A 17,500-nucleotide genomic window follows, 5' to 3' on the forward strand; every position below is an offset into this window, starting at 1 on the left:
CTGAGCACAGCAATAGTAGCAGAACGATTGGGAACTGAATTTGTAACTAAAATAGCCACTTCACAGGCACTTCATATTTGCCCCAACGCAGCAAAATAAGTATTGCTAAGACCCTGCTGTCGAAGGTGCTGTAGAGCTAAAAGGTCGGTGCCTGCTCTGATAATATCAGAGTTTAAGAACAGGTATTTGCTCAGCCGGCTCACTGGGTGGTCACCTGGTAAGTATTGATGGGTACTTGCTTGTATTGGACCTCTCTCTAAAACAGCATCTGTAAATGAAAGTATTCTCGATGCTGTGGTTTAAAACCTATGTCAGCACTTAAACCATTCCTTTGGCTTTTGATAAAGGTAGCTTTGAATGGGTGGATATGTTACTCCCTAGTTTTTCTCAAGCTGAAATATATTGCGAGTGAGGGTAATGCATATGGTATGGGAAAGTAAAATGACTTCAAACAGTGAACAAATCAGCGTTTCCCAGTTTTCGTGATCCTAGGTCTAGGGACGAGAACTTGGATTATGACCCTTGCACCTGCACTGTGAGTCCTATTTATGCTGAGTTTGCTGCCTGTATTTTGGCAGATTAACAGAAAGGCCGTGCTATTTTTAGCTTTTTGAGAAGTAAAAACTAGGAAGTTTCAGTATGCGCTTGTATAACACTATGGAAACCAAATTAATCCTGGTAAACGTTCTTGTAGTTCCTTTGCATCTTCTAAATTGTTGCAAATTTTTTTTTTTTACTTTAATGCAAGCTCATTTCAATGAACAAAGCCTACAGTTGACTGTTTGCATCAGCTGAATTTATCAGCCTAAGCAACTCTGTTCTGATCCGAACCATCCCAAGAAGTCTTGCTCAGCTGAGATGTGAACCAGTATAAACAAAGGGACATTTATCTTGATTTTCCCAGGGGTGCTGTTTATTTGTCAGTGGGCTGGCACTGAGCACAGGGTAACTGAAGAAGGTGAGCATCCCATTTATTATCACAGTCGTTAAAATAGGTTTTCTTTTTTTGCTGCAGCTGTCAGCTAACATGCTGTTCCCTATTTGAATAAAAAGTTTAGACAATACATTGCTGTGAGTGCATAAATGAAAATGCAACTGAAAATCCTTTCCACTCACAGAAGCACAAACTCAGCTCATGTATGCGTGCACCTAAAATGCAAAATTCTGAAAAATATTTGCACAGAAAAAGCAGCAGCGTGCTGCTACCATTGGAGGCTGAATACCTTAGCACCAGATTGTTTCCCCCAGTTGTATTTGGAGCGATATTCTTGCAATTCGTGATGAACTGCAGTAGGAATGCTTCTGCTGAAATTTTTGTCAAAAATGACTGTTAGAAGCATTAGACAAGACACCAGTAACTTTCTGGAGGTGGAGGATGTCAGAGTCAATTATTTTCTATATCAGGAATTTATCCTGTTTTCATCAGGAAGATGCTTTTGTTGTCAGGAAAGTGGCCTGATGAAACAGAAGTACGTTACTGACATAAACTACTGAAATATCTGAATAGATTTGAAAAGGGCTCGCATTACTTGACAGCTGGATAAAGTTACAGTATCTTGATTGTGCATGTTATCTATTTTCAGTGCATAAATGAGATTCGGGATGAAAACAGTTCTGGTAGATCTGGGGGCTGTGGGGATGAGCCCCTCTAGTGTTGGCACGAGCCGATGTCTGGTTCTTGGGGGGAAACCCTAGCAGTTCAGTAAAATAAAAGTGTGCCCTGTCTAGATGAAGCATCTTAATTCAAGTGCATTGGTTTATATAAAAAACTTCTAGCTGGGTGCCATAAAACTGAGTTTGGAGTTGCACCCGCTGCTTTGTTAAACAGTGTGCATCACATCCCGGGTGAGAACATCGCAAACTGAATTGGCGGAAGAAAATGTCATTTTGATTCAGGAGCCTTCCCTTGCTTCCAAAACCAAACAAAACCCCCAAAACCCGCACCCTACGTGTGGTATCGAAGGAAGCCCTAGAGGGGTTGGAGGGTGCTGTGCTGCTTGCATTCAAATTCAGCCTCCGTTCCTAAACTGCTAGGGTATGAAATAGCCGTGCTTTTAATGCAGTTGTTTGCACCACCTTGGCAGCTTCAGGACAAATATTTTGACCTTGCATTTAACTATGAGAGTGAGATCCCTTTGCTGCCAACAGCCTCTCTGTAGTGGTCGTTAATATTGGGTGAGATTAATATACTATTGGTATATTAATATTGGGTGATATTAACAGAATTATTGATATAGTATTGGGTGATATTAATAACAGGGCAGCCTGTGAGAACAGGGGAATACGGAGATTTAACACAATGGGAAAAGTAACAATTGGTCTTAGCTCATTTTGGAAGATTCTTAATTAAATCTTTAAATGAAACCAGCCCTACATGGAGAGTGGGCAGGAGAGGCAAAGCAGCCTCCGGACTCTGTGAGCGTCAGCTGTGGGAAGGTGATGGAGGGGAGCTGGTGGAAGGGATAATGTTTGTTCAGGTTTCTTTGGGAGAATTTGATGTTAATGAGTGTGGATATACCTTTCTTCTTTCTCCTCCCACCGGAACTGTGCATATGCTGTCCGTCCATGCTGCAATAAGCTGCCGAGCCAGTTGGCTGTAGAGAACTGGTAGAACAGGAGCCTGCAGTGAGACTGTCCTCAAAGCAGTAACGTAATTCCTGCCTCTCTAAACGGAGAAGTTTCGTGCATCTGCACCTCAAACCTCCCATCTTCAAGCCAAGAACCACAACTTGAGCTTATTTAGAGCCTGGGGTGATTGATGACCATGATCACAAAGCTGGGGAACATTTCAGCTCAGAAGCTTTAGAAATCGAATTAGGGATCTGAGCTTTAACATATCCGATACAGCTTCCCTTAAGGGGGACATGAAGGAGCATAGCAGTTAGAAACTAGTCGTGTCATAGTCTTGCTGAGCTCCACATAATCTTTTCTGAAGGATGAACCCTGTTTTGAGACCTCCAGAAGGACTGGTACGTTAGCGGTCACATTGATGGAAGCTGATGGTCAGTGGTATCGGAGACTGACTGTGGCTCAAGCAGTGTGGATTTGGGTGGGATGGAAGGGATTGAAGTGAAATAGTGGGTAATGATGAATCTGGAGCGGGCAGGAACTTGTCTTTCACTTCATCTGCTTCTCGAACTACTGGTTTTGAGGTGGAATGATGGGAACTGTCAGATGTGGCTGATGATACAGTGTGTGTTCCTGGCAAATGGAGGAGATGGCCTTCATCATTAAAAAAAAAAAAAGGCAATAAAATAAATGGCATAATAGCATCTGGTTCCTAAGGCTATTTTTAGGCAGCCGTTGCATTTAAAGTAACAAAAGGTAGGCTGGGTGCAAAACACAGGTATTTGGGAAAAGGAGTGAGTGAGTGTTAGGGGATTCTGAGCAAAGGGGTAACAAAGAACAAGCAAGGGGTGGATTCGTTCCCTTCAGAGCAGAACAAGTTTCATCTCCGAGAGTAAACGTAACCGCAGTCTCCCTGCACGTTGCTCTGACGTTAGCAAACTGTCGGAGCTGTGGGCAACAACACCTTTTAGAAAAGAAAAATGCCCAAAGTGCTTTCCCGTGGGATGCAGGTAGGTGTAGCACAGCCCCACGGGTTAGGGCTTCGTCTGAATTCTGGGGTGAGCATCTCGGCTTGTTTTCAGACATCTTTTTGGGTATGGGGTTTTGGTTGGGTTTGTTTGTTTGTTTGTTTTTTCAGTTTGGAGGTTTGTATGTCAAATCAAGATGCGGATCAGTGAAGTGGGAAGCTGCCGGTTAGGCAGCTCACGTAACCCTGCAGCAGCCGCCGCTCTCCTGTTCTGCAGCTGCGTTGGGGGACTCCTCTCAGAAGTGTGAGCGGCCACCCTGCACCCCGAGTGGTGGCTTAAACTGAGTGACAGTCATGAAAATAAGATGGTTCGTACAGGAAGGGTTCGGGTGCTCACAAGTACTCGCTCATAGAGGCAGAAATGATGTAATACGACGTGAAGACCATGCATCTTATACCCAAATCGAAACCCCCCCCCCCTTTTTTTTTTTTGAAAGTTAGGTGGGATTTGTCGACTGATTTTAACTTTTAAAATTTTTACAATAAGCTATATGAAAGGCTAGAATAGTGTCACATTTGTGCCAGCTTTCCAGAAGAGCCTGTAGAGGAAGGCACGTAACTAGAGATGGGTAAACATGAGAAAACAATAAAGCAAAAATAGTGGATAAGCTGTTAAACAATGGAATCAATTCAGTAGGAGCGGCGTGGATGCCAGATGAGTATAGCTTTTGTAAAGATAGGTCCTGCCAAGGCTTCATTCCTTGGTGAGCTTCCAAAGCGTAGCTCTGCCTAGACTTTTGTAAAATGCTTGGCTTAACATCGATATTCTGCTCTGATACAGTTTTTAAAAAGAATGTACTCCGTGAGCTAAAGGTCAGGTACGTGGCAGAGCTCTCCTCGCTGCCCCAGAGCTTCCGGAACATGGGAATGCTTCAGTGCCTTCAGTGCTATTCGACATGCTATTAGTGATCTGGGAAAAAAGTATAAACTGACTTCTGATGATTTTCTAGATGCAGTGATAGGAGGGATGTTGATGAACAGTGATGGAGAGAAGGACAGGTATATTGTTTATACTGCCAGATACAGCTGGGCCCGTATCGAATATACTTGTGTACAGTTCTTGCAGAGTTCGTGCATGCAGAAATCACATGCAGGAGCAAAGACGAGAAGAGGGGAAGGGTGTACCCTGGGGAGCAGTACCTTTGGAAAGAATTTGGGGTTGGTGTAGGAAATCACACTGAATTGTAGTTTCCAGGGAGACCCTGTGGCTTTCTGGAGAAGAGGATTAGCCTTGTGAAGTTAGCACGTAGCCTTGGTGAAGCCGGTGTGACAAGAGTTGTTTCCAGTTGTAGTGTTCCCATTTGCAGCAGTTGCTTCACCGTTGGGAAAGGTGCACAGAAAAGCCGTGGGTGCGGCAGGGAGTGATGAGCCAAGAGCTGGTTTCAGTGCGTTTAGTCAAGGAAGAGGTTGTCTACGGCGTGCAAACGTATTTAGGAGAAGCTTATATTCAGCGACAGGGATTCTGGCTGGAACATCAACCTAGATATGCCGTGTCTGAAGACGGGCGTGAATTCTTGACAGGGATCAAAGCGAGGTGCTCTCGTTACTGATTCCTCTGTTGTGCTGCGGTTGGCCGTCTCTCCAAAAGACGTTTGTTAGCCAGAGGAGTCGCTGGGTCAGTGTAAGGGTACCCAAATGAAACAGAGTTTTGCCATGTAAGAACCAAAACACGAGGAGTGGGTGATCCCTGGTGTGCCTGAGGCTCAGCGGCTTCTTCCAGCGCTGCTGGTTTTTGCTTGAGCATCAGGCTGAGCCGTCTGCTAACGCAGTCAGATGAGCTTTGGGCTGGGTTGGAAAATTCCCTCCTCATCACCGTTTTTGCTAGTATATATTAATGAACGGTGCTGGCAAAAACTCAGAAAGCACAAGATCCTGCAGAGCAGGGATGCGTAAGGGCAGTCTGGTGAACATGTGCTTTGGACGGGTGTCCACTCGGCTGTGACGCATCCATTTTGACACTCACCAGAGAGAATTGCATCCGGCAGCATCTGTCGATGCAAAGCATGCACTGAGGCACTGATTTGGAGAGGAAAAACCCCAGGGCAGCAGCACCCCTGCACCATTGTATTCATTAATGCCGTAGAGGCTGTTTTCTGACTCTTTGCATGTAGGTTTGAAGGTCATCGGGTCTGACTGTGGGCTGCAACACCACAGTGATCGCTGCTGGTGGGGGGTGACTGCGTGCCCCTGCTCAGGCTTATGCCCGAGCCCTGGGGCGTCCCAGTACAACCGCAAAGCTCCCACAGAAGCTTGAGTACTTCTCTAAGCCTGTTTCTCAACTGGAGGAGCGAGCAGCCTGCGGGATGCTCGGTTTGTGGTGCCGCAGGCAGAGGGGGGACCAGGACGGTGCCCTGCCAGCTCCCTGCCAGCCCGCCGGCAGCAGCGGCCCCTCAAACGGGGACTGGCATCTTGCTGTACGTTTGCATAGCAGTCAGCACAGATGGGATTGAGTCTAGCAACGTAAATACTAGCCCTCCTCTCATAATGGTGTTTCTCCCATGGGTCATGAGCTGCTGTATCTGGCCGGTGTTCTTTGTGGGCTCTCCTACCTGTTAACTGGTACGTGCTGGGGCGGAGGAGACCAGACCTGTTTCGGGACATTGGCTTCTGCTTGTACTAGACATCAGTAATTCAGCTGAGCTGTTTTGCTGCTCTTAGGCAGAGCTTGGAGCGCGTGTGCCCTGCCCAAACCATCGGAGGGCTGTGCTCATCCTCGCCTTTATTTCCCTTTGCTCCCAGGGATTATTTCACCGCTTTTGATGCAATTTGTTTGAATGGTCATAGCACAATTTCCTACAGACAAACAGCTGTATCTCCTGCTCAGGGACTGCAGTCAATCAGTCACAAATCTAGGTTTTTAGTCAATTTGATGGTTCTGGTTGCAGCCTTTGTGACAGGGTGTTGCGAGGTAAAAACTTCTTGCTTAATTTCTGTGCAGGGGTCGTGCTCGGTATCAATATGCTTTACGAGCAAGGACACCTATTTAGCAGAAGGTGCGATCAGCCGGACCCTGCAGTGGGAACAGAAGTCACCTGCCTTGCCGTGTCCACCTGATTTTGCTTCTGGCTACAGCAGGATAGGTTTAAAAAAAACAAACAAAAAACCCCCACTAGCACCAGTGAAAAGATGGATCTTCTGCCTCCGTTCTCCTGGCTGGGATCAAAGATCTCCACTCTTTTCAGGGGAAATTGCATAATTGGTTTCCATTCTTTATCCCACAACCCTCATTTCAGTATGATGCGGGGTTTTTGGTTTGGGGTTTTTTTTTGGGGGGGGGTGGGGGGTGGAAAAAACCCCACAACACAACTTTAAATATCTCTGCAGTCAGTCGTGAGCTCACAAATCTGCTCTGAGTTTCAGATGAGCAGCGTTGAGTATCTAGAGCTTTAAAAATGTGTGATCGTTGATGTTTGGCAAAGAAGCAGTGGAGAGCCTGAACTTGGGGGCTTTTTTGTTTGCTTTTTTTTCCTGGGACTGGAGCGTGGGTACGTGGACTGGTTTCACTGTTGCTTATTATGGCAGCTTCAACTTCTATTCTCCTTGGGAATAGAAGTTGGATCTGGAATTTTTCTGCTTCTGCATGCGTGATGGTCAGGTGAGGGGCCATGATTGTCTCCCAGCAGAAGATTAACGCTGACCAAATACATTCAAACATTAACCTTGTGTTTTTGTTTTCAGTGGGACTTCTCCTCTTGCATGCCTGAATGCTATGTTACATACAAACTCCCGAGGGGAAGAGGGCATTTTCTATAAGGTCCCGGGGCGCATGGGAGTGTACACTCTGAAGGTAAGTGGCTCGGCTGGGGAATCTTGTTTGAGTGCTCAGGTGACTTTTATCCATTTAAAAATATGTTGGATTAGGATAATCCTGAAGAGGGGATGTCCTGGTTTCGAAAGAGATTTCTGAAACCAGGACAGGGGACTGTTCCTCATTGGCATGAGTTGTAGCTTAAGCTTTCCCTCCAAATGCAAACACTAAGTCTTCATGTTTGCTAGTGAGCACCTGGCTGCTGAAAGTACAACTGAAGGTGTTAGGTTTTTATTCACAGTGGTGTAGTTTACTGGTATTAATTACTATCCCAGAAATGAAAGAGTAATTAAAATTTTAATGAAATTTTAGCCCTAAAAGGGTAGTTTCATCTTCACTGATCTCAACTTGTATCTAGAAATGAAAAATTACCTTATCCTCAGTCTGTGACTAGTAGGCAGAGATCATTTGTAGGAAAAAGTGTGGATTCCTTGATTTTTCTGATTGGCATCTTTAAAAATAATCCTTATTTGAAACCTTTTACCCCAGTTAAACTACTAGAAGGAAGCCTGCTTACACTGTTCTTGATTTTCTGTAAATTTGACTCTGAAGACTGCCATAAGATAGGATTCCTCTCCCTACACGTAGACCTGTTTGGTGTAGGTGTCTCCACTAGAACTGCTTTCCTTGTCTCACTCCATGCTCGATAGAGAGAAATAATAACTTCTAAGATGAGATTCATCTCATCCTAAAATACTCAAAGCGTATGAGAATCTGTGCTTTACAAGGGCCAGTTAGATTACCAATGGAATCAACTAAGAATTGCCCTGAAAAAGACGTCCTCATTGTCATCGTCAAAAATTTAGCTAGGTTGAATCCCGTTCTCACCATCTCCTCCCTCTGCCCTGTAAACTGGAAAAGCACATTATTCCTTGAGTACTTGTGTATAATGTGACAACAGAGGATGTCTCTTCGGGAGCGGTGCATTGGTGCTGATGTGCCATCAGAGCAAAACATCTTCAGAGCTTCCAAAAATGCCATTGCAAGACATCCGACAAACTTCTTTCTTTGAGCGTTGTTGTGCCAAGCAGAGGTTGGCCTGATTTCTGTGCATCTCAGTGAAAGTACATAAAATGCCATTTTGATAACGCATACGTTTAAGGTAAGGCCTATCAGAGATACAACCAACAGCGAAGGGAAGGAAGTTACCTGTTTGCTGATAAACTGGACCGAGTCTCACACAACTTGTTTCGCTACAGAAAAGTGTGAAGTTTTACATTTTAGGAATAAAGAATGCAGGTTGGGAAAAGAGCGTTTTATCAGAACATTATGACTTGGGAAAAGATTTAGATCTGGTAGTAGACAAGTAGTTGAGTCGTTGTCCATGAATTCTGTGTCATGATGTGGCAAAGCTGTGCTGAAAAGTTTCAGAGAAGAACAAAATAATTTAAGATGTACAAAAAAGTCCTTTTTGAAAGACTGCAAGCACGTTGTAAGTGGGGTAAATCATCTAAGCAAAGTCAAGTTTAAGTATGCATTTAAGCAACAAAACAGACTGTCAGGGTTACTGTGGTAGTTCAGTTTGTTTTCCTCATGAGATCTGCAAGTTAAAACTGATCTTTCTTAATGTTCAGCTTCAGCAAAACTCCAGTATTATTTAACTCAGTGTAGGAGTAAGTTGGTTAAATGTAACGATTTGTATTAATTAGGAGGCTAGACTAGCTGCTGAGTTATTCCAAAGGCATACTGTGTCCTGTGTATCTAAAGACACCGCGGTTTTGTTGTCACCTTTCCTTCCTTGGGGCCGTGTAGTCTGGAGGTGGTAACTTCCAGGGAGCATCGAGAAACCCGGTATTTCAGGACAGAGGGAGAGGTTCAGCCCTGCTGCACCAGTCCCAGGTCCCCTTTGCCATGTTTAATCCCAGCACAGTTGCCAGGAGGAGCCTGGAAATTGTGATGGTGCATTGAATGAGAAATCCTTTGGAGGATCCATGATTAACAAAACATGATGGCTTAGGGAGCGATTAGAAATAGAAAGCTTTGAAGAATGGGGCGGACCGTTCCCCAAGCGATGCGTTGTTACACCGCAGTGGAGTGAAGGAGAGCCAGGTGTCCAGTCAATCATGCTTCCTAAAAGAGAAAGCTTATGGTAAAATACTTGGTGAGTGAAGCAAAGTTGCACTTGCATGTTTGCTGGCTCACTGAACTGGATTATGGTGTCACTGAACTGAGTCGTAAGGAGACTGGTAGGCTGCCGGCATCTTCCTTTAATTTTTTTTTCTTAGGCTTGATGATAAAGATAGGTAAAACAGATTAGAGAATTATAACCAAGAGTATGTCAGTTCTGTGAAATAATGTTCAAAGGATTAGGTGCTTCTGGAGGTGTTTGCTTCATGCTGGTGGCCAGGAGATGCTCCAGAGGCGAGTTCCTAATGGCAGCTAGCAATTGAACTAAATTTCACAGTCGTTTTTATTAATGTGATTTTATTGTTCCTCTTTTTTGTCCCTTTGTTTCCAGCTTTGTTATCAAGTACCTAATCATCTCCTTTCCCCAAACCTTGTCTAATTAGAGTAGTCAGAAGTGATCTGCAGTGCACCGAGCACTCCGTGCCTCAGCGATGAGGCTGTTCGTGGTGGTGAACAGGTACTCCCCCAAAGCAGAGCGCACAAGGCATGGTTTACAGTTCTCAAGAAATGTGACTGCTTTCTCGACTAAGCTGCAAAGGTTTGTTTAAGGACTGGTGAGGTCGGGTCCCAAGCTGATGGACAGGCTTCTCTTTGCTAGGTGCGGTGTATTTTTGGCAGCAGCAAGCAGGGTGGATGTGGGGGGTGTACAACTTCGGACACATTCATGCTTGACAGTAACAATACAAACAGCAAATTGAATCCCAAAATGACTGTTTCAGTGGTTTAGAGATAATAGCCAAGCTTTGCAAGCGGAGGGGGAAGCAAAGAATAACATTTAATCTCGTTAAAAATTATTAGATGCTTCAGACTTGCTCTGCTGCTGAAGGGACGTGTAACACCCCAGATCAGCCGGTGGTGCCCCGCTGGGGCAACTCTGAATCTCGCAGCGAGTTGCGTTTGCCCTGGTGAGGATGTGTTGGTTGCTTCTCGTACAGCCTGAACAGTCTGCTTGGACCCCTGGGGGAAAATTAACTCCAAGTAGTCCTAAATACTACAGAATGAAGCAAATTGCCGTGACCTTTAAATACTTGTAGCAAAAGTGCTGAATTTCTGATGACTTCTGGTATTTGAGTTTCTTGTAATTGGTATTTTTCATGGTTTGCGAAGGCTGTGTGTGCTGGGTGAGCTTGGGGGTCTGATTTTGCTTCAGGCTATACAGGTACATGCCAAGGCTCGGCCGTGCCTGGAGGAATTCACGTTTTAAGAGAACATTTGACATATTGAGGGTCAACAGATAAATAGAGAAACTGAATGTCGTTTTGTTAAATAGAAGGCGAAGTTGCATGCCTAAGGCAGGGATTTCTAGTAGAGTGCCTGGCAAAGATGGTCTTAAGGAAAAGATTAGAGGTATTCAGTGTGTAACGGACAGTGAAATACTCCCAGAGAGGGAGGAAATTGGCAGTCGGGCAAAACTGTCAGTCTTGGCAAATCCAGACCAGGGCAAATGAGCAGAGCAGGCAAGAGAAGTGGGGTATGAGTGGGACAGGATAGGACAGACGGCAGCGACCAGGGCAGGGCTCGGTCGGGCACGCGTCCTGACCTGCTGCTGGTTACACACCACCGGCCCCTTTCCATACCCCTTTCTGTCCATTCCCCCACTTGGATCCTCCTCCATCCCCTTCCCCTCAACTTTCCTTTATAAACTTTGCATTGTCCCACAGCTCCCCCTCGCCAGTATCCCAAATCCTCGTTTTCCTCTGTTTCCCCATCGTATTACAAAGTTCACGTTGGCCCTCTCTGGAGCTATGCCGGTGGAGGGTCCTGCTGGCCCATCAGTTAGTGACTGGAGTCTCTTGGTCTTCGGTGTTGTCTCTGGTACCCTCTGCTTATCTGGGTTGTGTCTGTATTTTTATTTATTGCTTCCTCCATACCTTGCACTGAAAAGACCAATGACTGGCTAACATTAGCGAGGCCAACGCTCTCACCTTCCATGTGCACTTGTAGGATTTAGACTGAAGGTTGATGTGCTGATGCTGAGAAACTGGAGTCATTTTGGCAGGAGTTTGAAAAAGAAAAGATCAAAGAAGTAAAAAAGTAAAATAGAAAAATCTGAACAAAACCATTATGTGAGGCACACACACGTTGTGTATATTTGTCTTGGACTTTTTTCTCTTCTGAATGACTTTGTTTCTTGAATTCCTCTGCATCACTGCCATCAAGGTGGGATGCCGCGGGTATTTTTGCCCGAGGAGAGACGCGGGGTGGCTGCAGATGCTCCCTGTCCCCCTCCTTCAGCCACGCTTGCTCTTGGTGCAGCCCATGAGCTCCCTGTCCCGTGGCACGGCAGCAACCGCGCGGCCCCTGCTTGCACTGAGGTTTGCCTTTATCTCGGTGACCACCAGCCAGCCAGGTTGCTGCAAGGCGCGTTGTTTGGAAGTCCAGGACATCGGTTCGTTGACCTTCACGTAGACCTCTCGCCCCAACTGTGTTTTTAAGCTTGATGACTTCCAAGTGTGTTTCTGCCTGCCATCTTCAGGTTTGTTGGTCCCAAATTCATTGCTGATGTTGAATACAAAATAGCATCTGTCCCTATTTGGATGATCGTATTGTAGTTCTGCCCTTGTGCATTTACCTTTGAGTTTTTCCACGCTGTGTGGTGAATTTGCTGTTCGCCAGCAGCCTGGAAGATTCGAGTCTGGAGGAAGATTTTTGACGTTATATTTGGAGAAGTCTGACTACTTCAACTTTTACCACAGATAATAAAGCCAGTGCACGCCATCTTACCAGGTGCATTTATAGGACTGATAGCTAAGAGACCAGATTTTATTTGATCATTGAGTATGGTTCACTAAAAGGAATAAGTTTACTTACTGAAAGAAGAACAAATTTAATGTAGAGAAGACGGTTCTGCAGTTGAGGGTGCACTTCCGCTTCGAAAACAGAACTTGCAGTAGGGTGAGCTGCAGCTGCATGGAGGAGTTGGCGTTAAGGAAGATCTTATACCGATGTCTTGCATGGAAATGTCAAGAGAACGCAGGATCCACAGTGCGGACTGGACACCGCGTCAGAAGATAGTGGTGAGAACCTTTCGCTGGTCAGAAGAGGCCCAGCTGGAAGGAGAGCCATTGACGTTGTACGGGCTTTGTGAGCTAATGGGGCTGCTGTCTGCAGAAGCAAGGGGAGGTTGAAATCACAGGATGGTGGTGGTGGGAAGGGACCTCTGGAGATCATCTAGTCCGACCCACTGCTTAATGCAGGGTCAACTAGAGCAGGTCGCTCAGGACCGTGTCCAGTCAGGTTTTGAATGCCTACGAGGATGAAGACCTTCGCCCTCTCTGGGAACCTGTTCCAGTGTTTCATCGTTCTTGCAGTAAAGAAGTTTTTCCTTACGTGGAAGCGGAAGTTATGTGTTTGTGCCTGCTGCCTCTCGCCCTTTCTCTGGGCACCACTGCGAAGAGTCTGGCTCCGTTGTCTTTACCCCCTCCCACCAGAAATGCCAAGTCAGGAAAAGCCAAGCAGTCCAGGTTTTCCTGCTGCTCGTGTGTTCCTCCTTACCTGGCAGGAGGGGAAGGCACGCCATGCCGAGGCTTCGTCTCCTCTCAGCAGAAGACTTTGAAAGAGACATCTTGAAAAAACTGAAATAGATAAATGTGCAATTACTGCATCTCAGCTGACTAAATTATCTTGCCAAAAGTTAAGCTGTAAAGGAGGTTTAATGAAGGCAGTGTCAGCATCAGGAATACGCAAGCTTCATCTTTGTCAACTTTGGTGACACTTGATATAAGATTTTTTTTTCCTGCTTTTGGTGATATCTTCTCTTCCACTGTGGTTTACAAGTAACTTTTAATGTGCAGTTAAAAGAACTTTATTTCTGAAGTGCAGGATGAAAATACAATTGAATATCTGAACCTGTTAGTTCACCTTGCTGATGGAAGAAATCTGGAATGAATTACATTGATAACACTTGTGTTGTCTTAAGTACTTTTTGACCTCACATCTGGAAATTACTCATAGCTCTAATTTTAGAGAAAGGACAAGGAATCAATTGTCTCCAGTTAAAGGGAGAGGTGTTCTGATTTACTTTTTCCAGTGGGTATTAACAGAAGGATTTTTTCCAGTCTGATGCACACAGACGTATTCGTTTGTCCAGCTGTTACGACCACTGCCCTGTTTGCCTTGTACGGCAAACATTTAAAGTTTCAGTTACATTACTGATGAGGAATTCAGGACGATAGCGTAATTTCAGGTATGCCGCATGACTTGGCCGAGGTGACGGGACGGAAGCGGAGGGTGCCGGTATGAGGGTGGCCAGTGCCAGGCGGGGATGAGCTGGTGCCTCCCGCCTCTGTCCTGCTCTTCTTGGCTCAGCGCCTCTGCGAGGTGTCCGGAGCTGTTTGGGGTGGTTGGACAGTGGTGTCGTTAACGACGGCAACTGAAGACGTCATCAGCGGAAAGCAGTTTGTTGTCACTAATTAGCGCTAATCTGCAATGTAGGTTAAAATCTGAATCTGGCTGGATAATCACTAGAGGGCAGTCTGGGTTTAGGTGTGGACGAGGGCGAAAGCCGCTGCCGGTTCTCTCTGCTGGCTGTTAGCCGCCCGAAACCACGCAGGTGAATGCAGCGAAAGCCACCGCTGCAGCCTGGGCAGCGCAGACGTCTCACCGCGCAGCAACGCCTGCCAGGTTCGGTTTGGGAAGGACCTGTGTCGGCAGGCCAGGGGCTGCTGGGGACCCGGCTGGAAAAATAACGTTACCTGGGACTGTGGGACACTGAGCCGTCAAACTATTTTTTTTTGTTTTTTTCTATCATGAAGTTCAAAAATAGACTGGATTTCTCGTGGAAAATAATTAAAGTGGGAGTGTATGGGAGTTGGCAATTAGGGATGGCGAAGACAACTACAGCGAGTGTGTAAGGAAGGACGTACCTGCAAAGTGATGACGAGGGCGATGTGAAAGACGTGCCAGCTGGGGTTGTGTTAAATATTTTATATGGGCTCGCAGAAGGCAGCGTGAGTGTTTAAGAGGCCAGTGGCTAAGCAGTTCTGACATTGCTCTGCAGTATAAAAAAAAATCCACAATCAGTGCTTGGTAAATAAAAAAACCCGCTATTTTTAAGAATTTTGTTAATTGAGAGAGTTTATTGTGGAGTGGGTAACTATATCTGTTTCTTCCATTTGCAGAAGGATGTTCCAGATGGGTTGAAGGAGCTCTCTGATGGCTCAGAGGAGAGCAGCGACGCCCAGTCCGACTCTCAGAGCTCCGAGAACAGCAGCAGCAGCAGCAGTAGCGATGGGTGCAGTAACAAAGATGGGAAGAAAAGCAGATGGAAAAGGAAAGGTAATGTTCCTTTTCAGGAGCGATGATTTTAACATGGTCTGTGTCTGTGAAGGACTTGGAGGTTTTTATCCATCACATCTGTTGCCTTATAAAGACAGGCTGTTACTGTTAACAGCCTAAAACCTGCCGTTACCAGTGGTGCTCATGGATTGACGCAAGTGCTGATTTACTGTTGTGGGCACCGAAGGGGAGAAGGTGCCTGTAATTAAGTGTATTTAAGGCCCTGACACAAGTCACAGACCAGCACACTGTGCTTCCCGCCCAGGAACAGTGAATCTGTTTCTTCCAGGTTTTCTCTGCCATCCCCCAGCTTTCCCAAGAAGATCGCACCTTTTACTTCTGGCCTCTTTTGATGCTTTTGGATGCAACGCTGACTAGGAATGAGCACAGAATCTCTGAGGTTAAAGCCTGTTATGTGAACTGATGGGTCCCGTAGGGTTTGGGCTTGAGCCACTGCCCTCTTTTCTTCTGTCCTGTTTTGGGTTCCTTTCCCTCATAAACCAGGCAATACTTAATTATTCAATACTGTTGAATATTAAATCATTTACAACCTTAGCTAATACAGTAGAGTGCTGGTTTTTGCTCCACTGCTGTATCTGGGTGGTTGCTGAAGTTGGATGGTTCAGCAATGTTTCGAGGATATCCAGATTCTGGATTTTCTACAGAAGAATCTTTTTGGGTAGTGCAAGAGTACCAAGCAGAGGAAATAGTGGATTTCACTCTGTTTTGAATCCTGATGTCTTTGCCACTCTGAGGAGGCGATGTATCTTGTCAGATACTGCCATATCATGCTGCCATACTGTTTCAGGAACAGCAGAAATCAGCACCTCTCAGCCAATGCATTATAATACTGACATCCTGTATTGGTAATAAACTGAAGTTCCCATCTTGCCCGCCTCTAGTTTCAGCACCCATTCATTTGACCAGTGTTGTCTGAATTCTTTCCTCCTTCAAAATTCTGCTCAGGTATCTGCTTGTCTGCTTAGATGCTATGAGCCGAATTAATTTAAAAAAGCCATAACAAAATGTGAGGGTGCGACATACGTTGTTCTCTGGGTTGGGGAGAGCCTATTCACTATAATGTCGTTATTCTCTCCGTTAAAAATAAGTACGCTTCGTAACTCTCAGCTATGTGAAGAAGCAAGAAGTCCTCCCTGTAGGCAGAGGTAGCAGGCTGCAGCTCTGGCTGTTCCTGGAGAGCCGTTGGTGCAGCTGCTGATGCTGTAACTTTACCCTTCAATCCGATCTTTTCCTTTTTCCTTTTCCCCTCAGTCATGCACAGAATTTCTTGGCTGAAACGAAACATTATTTAAAACCTATTTCCAATGCCATGGGATACCCGAGTGGAAGCACGTGAGAGGTTTTCTGAAGCGGTTAAAGATTCGCGATAACCGGTGGGGTCTGCCGAAACCTTTCCATCGGTGGCAGGGTTTACAGTGAGGAGTCGGTGAACGAGAACGTGCTCTTACTGTGCGGGTGCGTGAGGCTCACGTGGACCAGACCCACCTGGAGCTTTCCCTGGAGTCACAATGCAAATCACGAAAGGAGAAGTATTATGTAGAATTTTAAGCATGTAAAGCACCATGAAAGTACAAAATGTTAAAAAGACCCTTAGAAGTAAGACTTGACTCCAAATTCATCCTTTGAAAGGAAAGCTGCAGATAGTCTAGCTAAAATATTTTCATTTCTAACAAATCCTCTCAAAATATTTGGTCAGTAAGGGGTTTGGTTTTTTGGTTTTTTTTTTTTTTTTGCGCTACTTTGCCTACACCTCCAATGTTACAATATTATGTAAAAACCTGCAAGGGAACTTAGGTATCTTTGAGAGATCTTTATGTAGAAATACATGTATACGTTCTACATAAAACTTTTATACTACGTTACTGAATGGCTGAAAAAGCAGGAGGATGCGTGGTTTAGGAACCCAGGTGAGAAGGAAGGGAAATCTTACCCGAAGCAACTGGCAAAAGGTACCCAAAACTCAAAAGCAGACGACGTGAAGACAGTGGTTTCAGTATAAATACAAAAAAGGAATTTTCCTCCTCTGTTGTCTGGTACTGATGATTTTTCTTAGGAGTGGCGTTTTGACCTTTAGCATAAAGGTCATATTTTCATAGGTTTTAATGCACTGACAGTCATGAACTTTCTGTGATTAGTAAATAAAAAATTACCAGTAAATTAGAAAAGTCATTCTGGTGAGTAGTGTTACTGAGTGTGTTCCTTCTGTTGAAAATGCCCTCCCTCAAGGGTTGCGTTCCTTTGTGTGAGCAACTCCTAATTATTAATGAACGTACCACTTAGCGTCACACCAAGGCATTACCAGCTTGCGCGGGGAAATGGCTTTCTCCTTAAGCTTCCCTTAAAGAAACTTGTGAAGAACAACGTGCTTGTTTGCTAAAGCAGGGATGGCATTTCTGGGTGATTAATTTTTGGAGCTGCAGATGTATGGAGCTGCTTCTGGAGTAAGAGAGGTTCAGTGGAGCCTTCAGCTGCCTGGATTTCACCTGTACTGGCAGGGTGCGACAGGAGCGACAGCCGAAGCACGTCCTTTCTTGTATTTACAACTCAGCTTAAATCCTGCAAGCTGGCTGGCAATATACTGCGTCTATAAGCGAATCTCTCCCAGTCTGTGCGTGCCACTGACTGCTGCCTGGGAAGTGCATCCTGTACGTCAGCCGCTGCAGGGTCTGCAG

The 17,500-nt window shown here is 45.4% G+C and overlaps 1 protein-coding gene across 1 annotated transcript in view; it reads left to right on the forward strand.

The window, feature by feature from the left end:
- Positions 1–17,500, forward strand: part of ASXL2 (ASXL transcriptional regulator 2) — a 126,763-nt gene that overhangs the window by 47,360 nt on the left and 61,903 nt on the right. Inside the window, exons 3-4 of the mRNA XM_050893888.1 lie at positions 7,274–7,382; positions 14,651–14,807. Coding sequence (XP_050749845.1) covers positions 7,274–7,382; positions 14,651–14,807 — 266 coding nt within the window. The remainder of the gene's footprint in view (positions 1–7,273; positions 7,383–14,650; positions 14,808–17,500) is intronic.

The sequence above is a fragment of the Gymnogyps californianus genome, chromosome 3 (genome assembly GCF_018139145.2).
Source record: "Gymnogyps californianus isolate 813 chromosome 3, ASM1813914v2, whole genome shotgun sequence".
In the NCBI taxonomy this organism is placed as follows: Eukaryota; Metazoa; Chordata; class Aves; order Accipitriformes; family Cathartidae; genus Gymnogyps; species Gymnogyps californianus.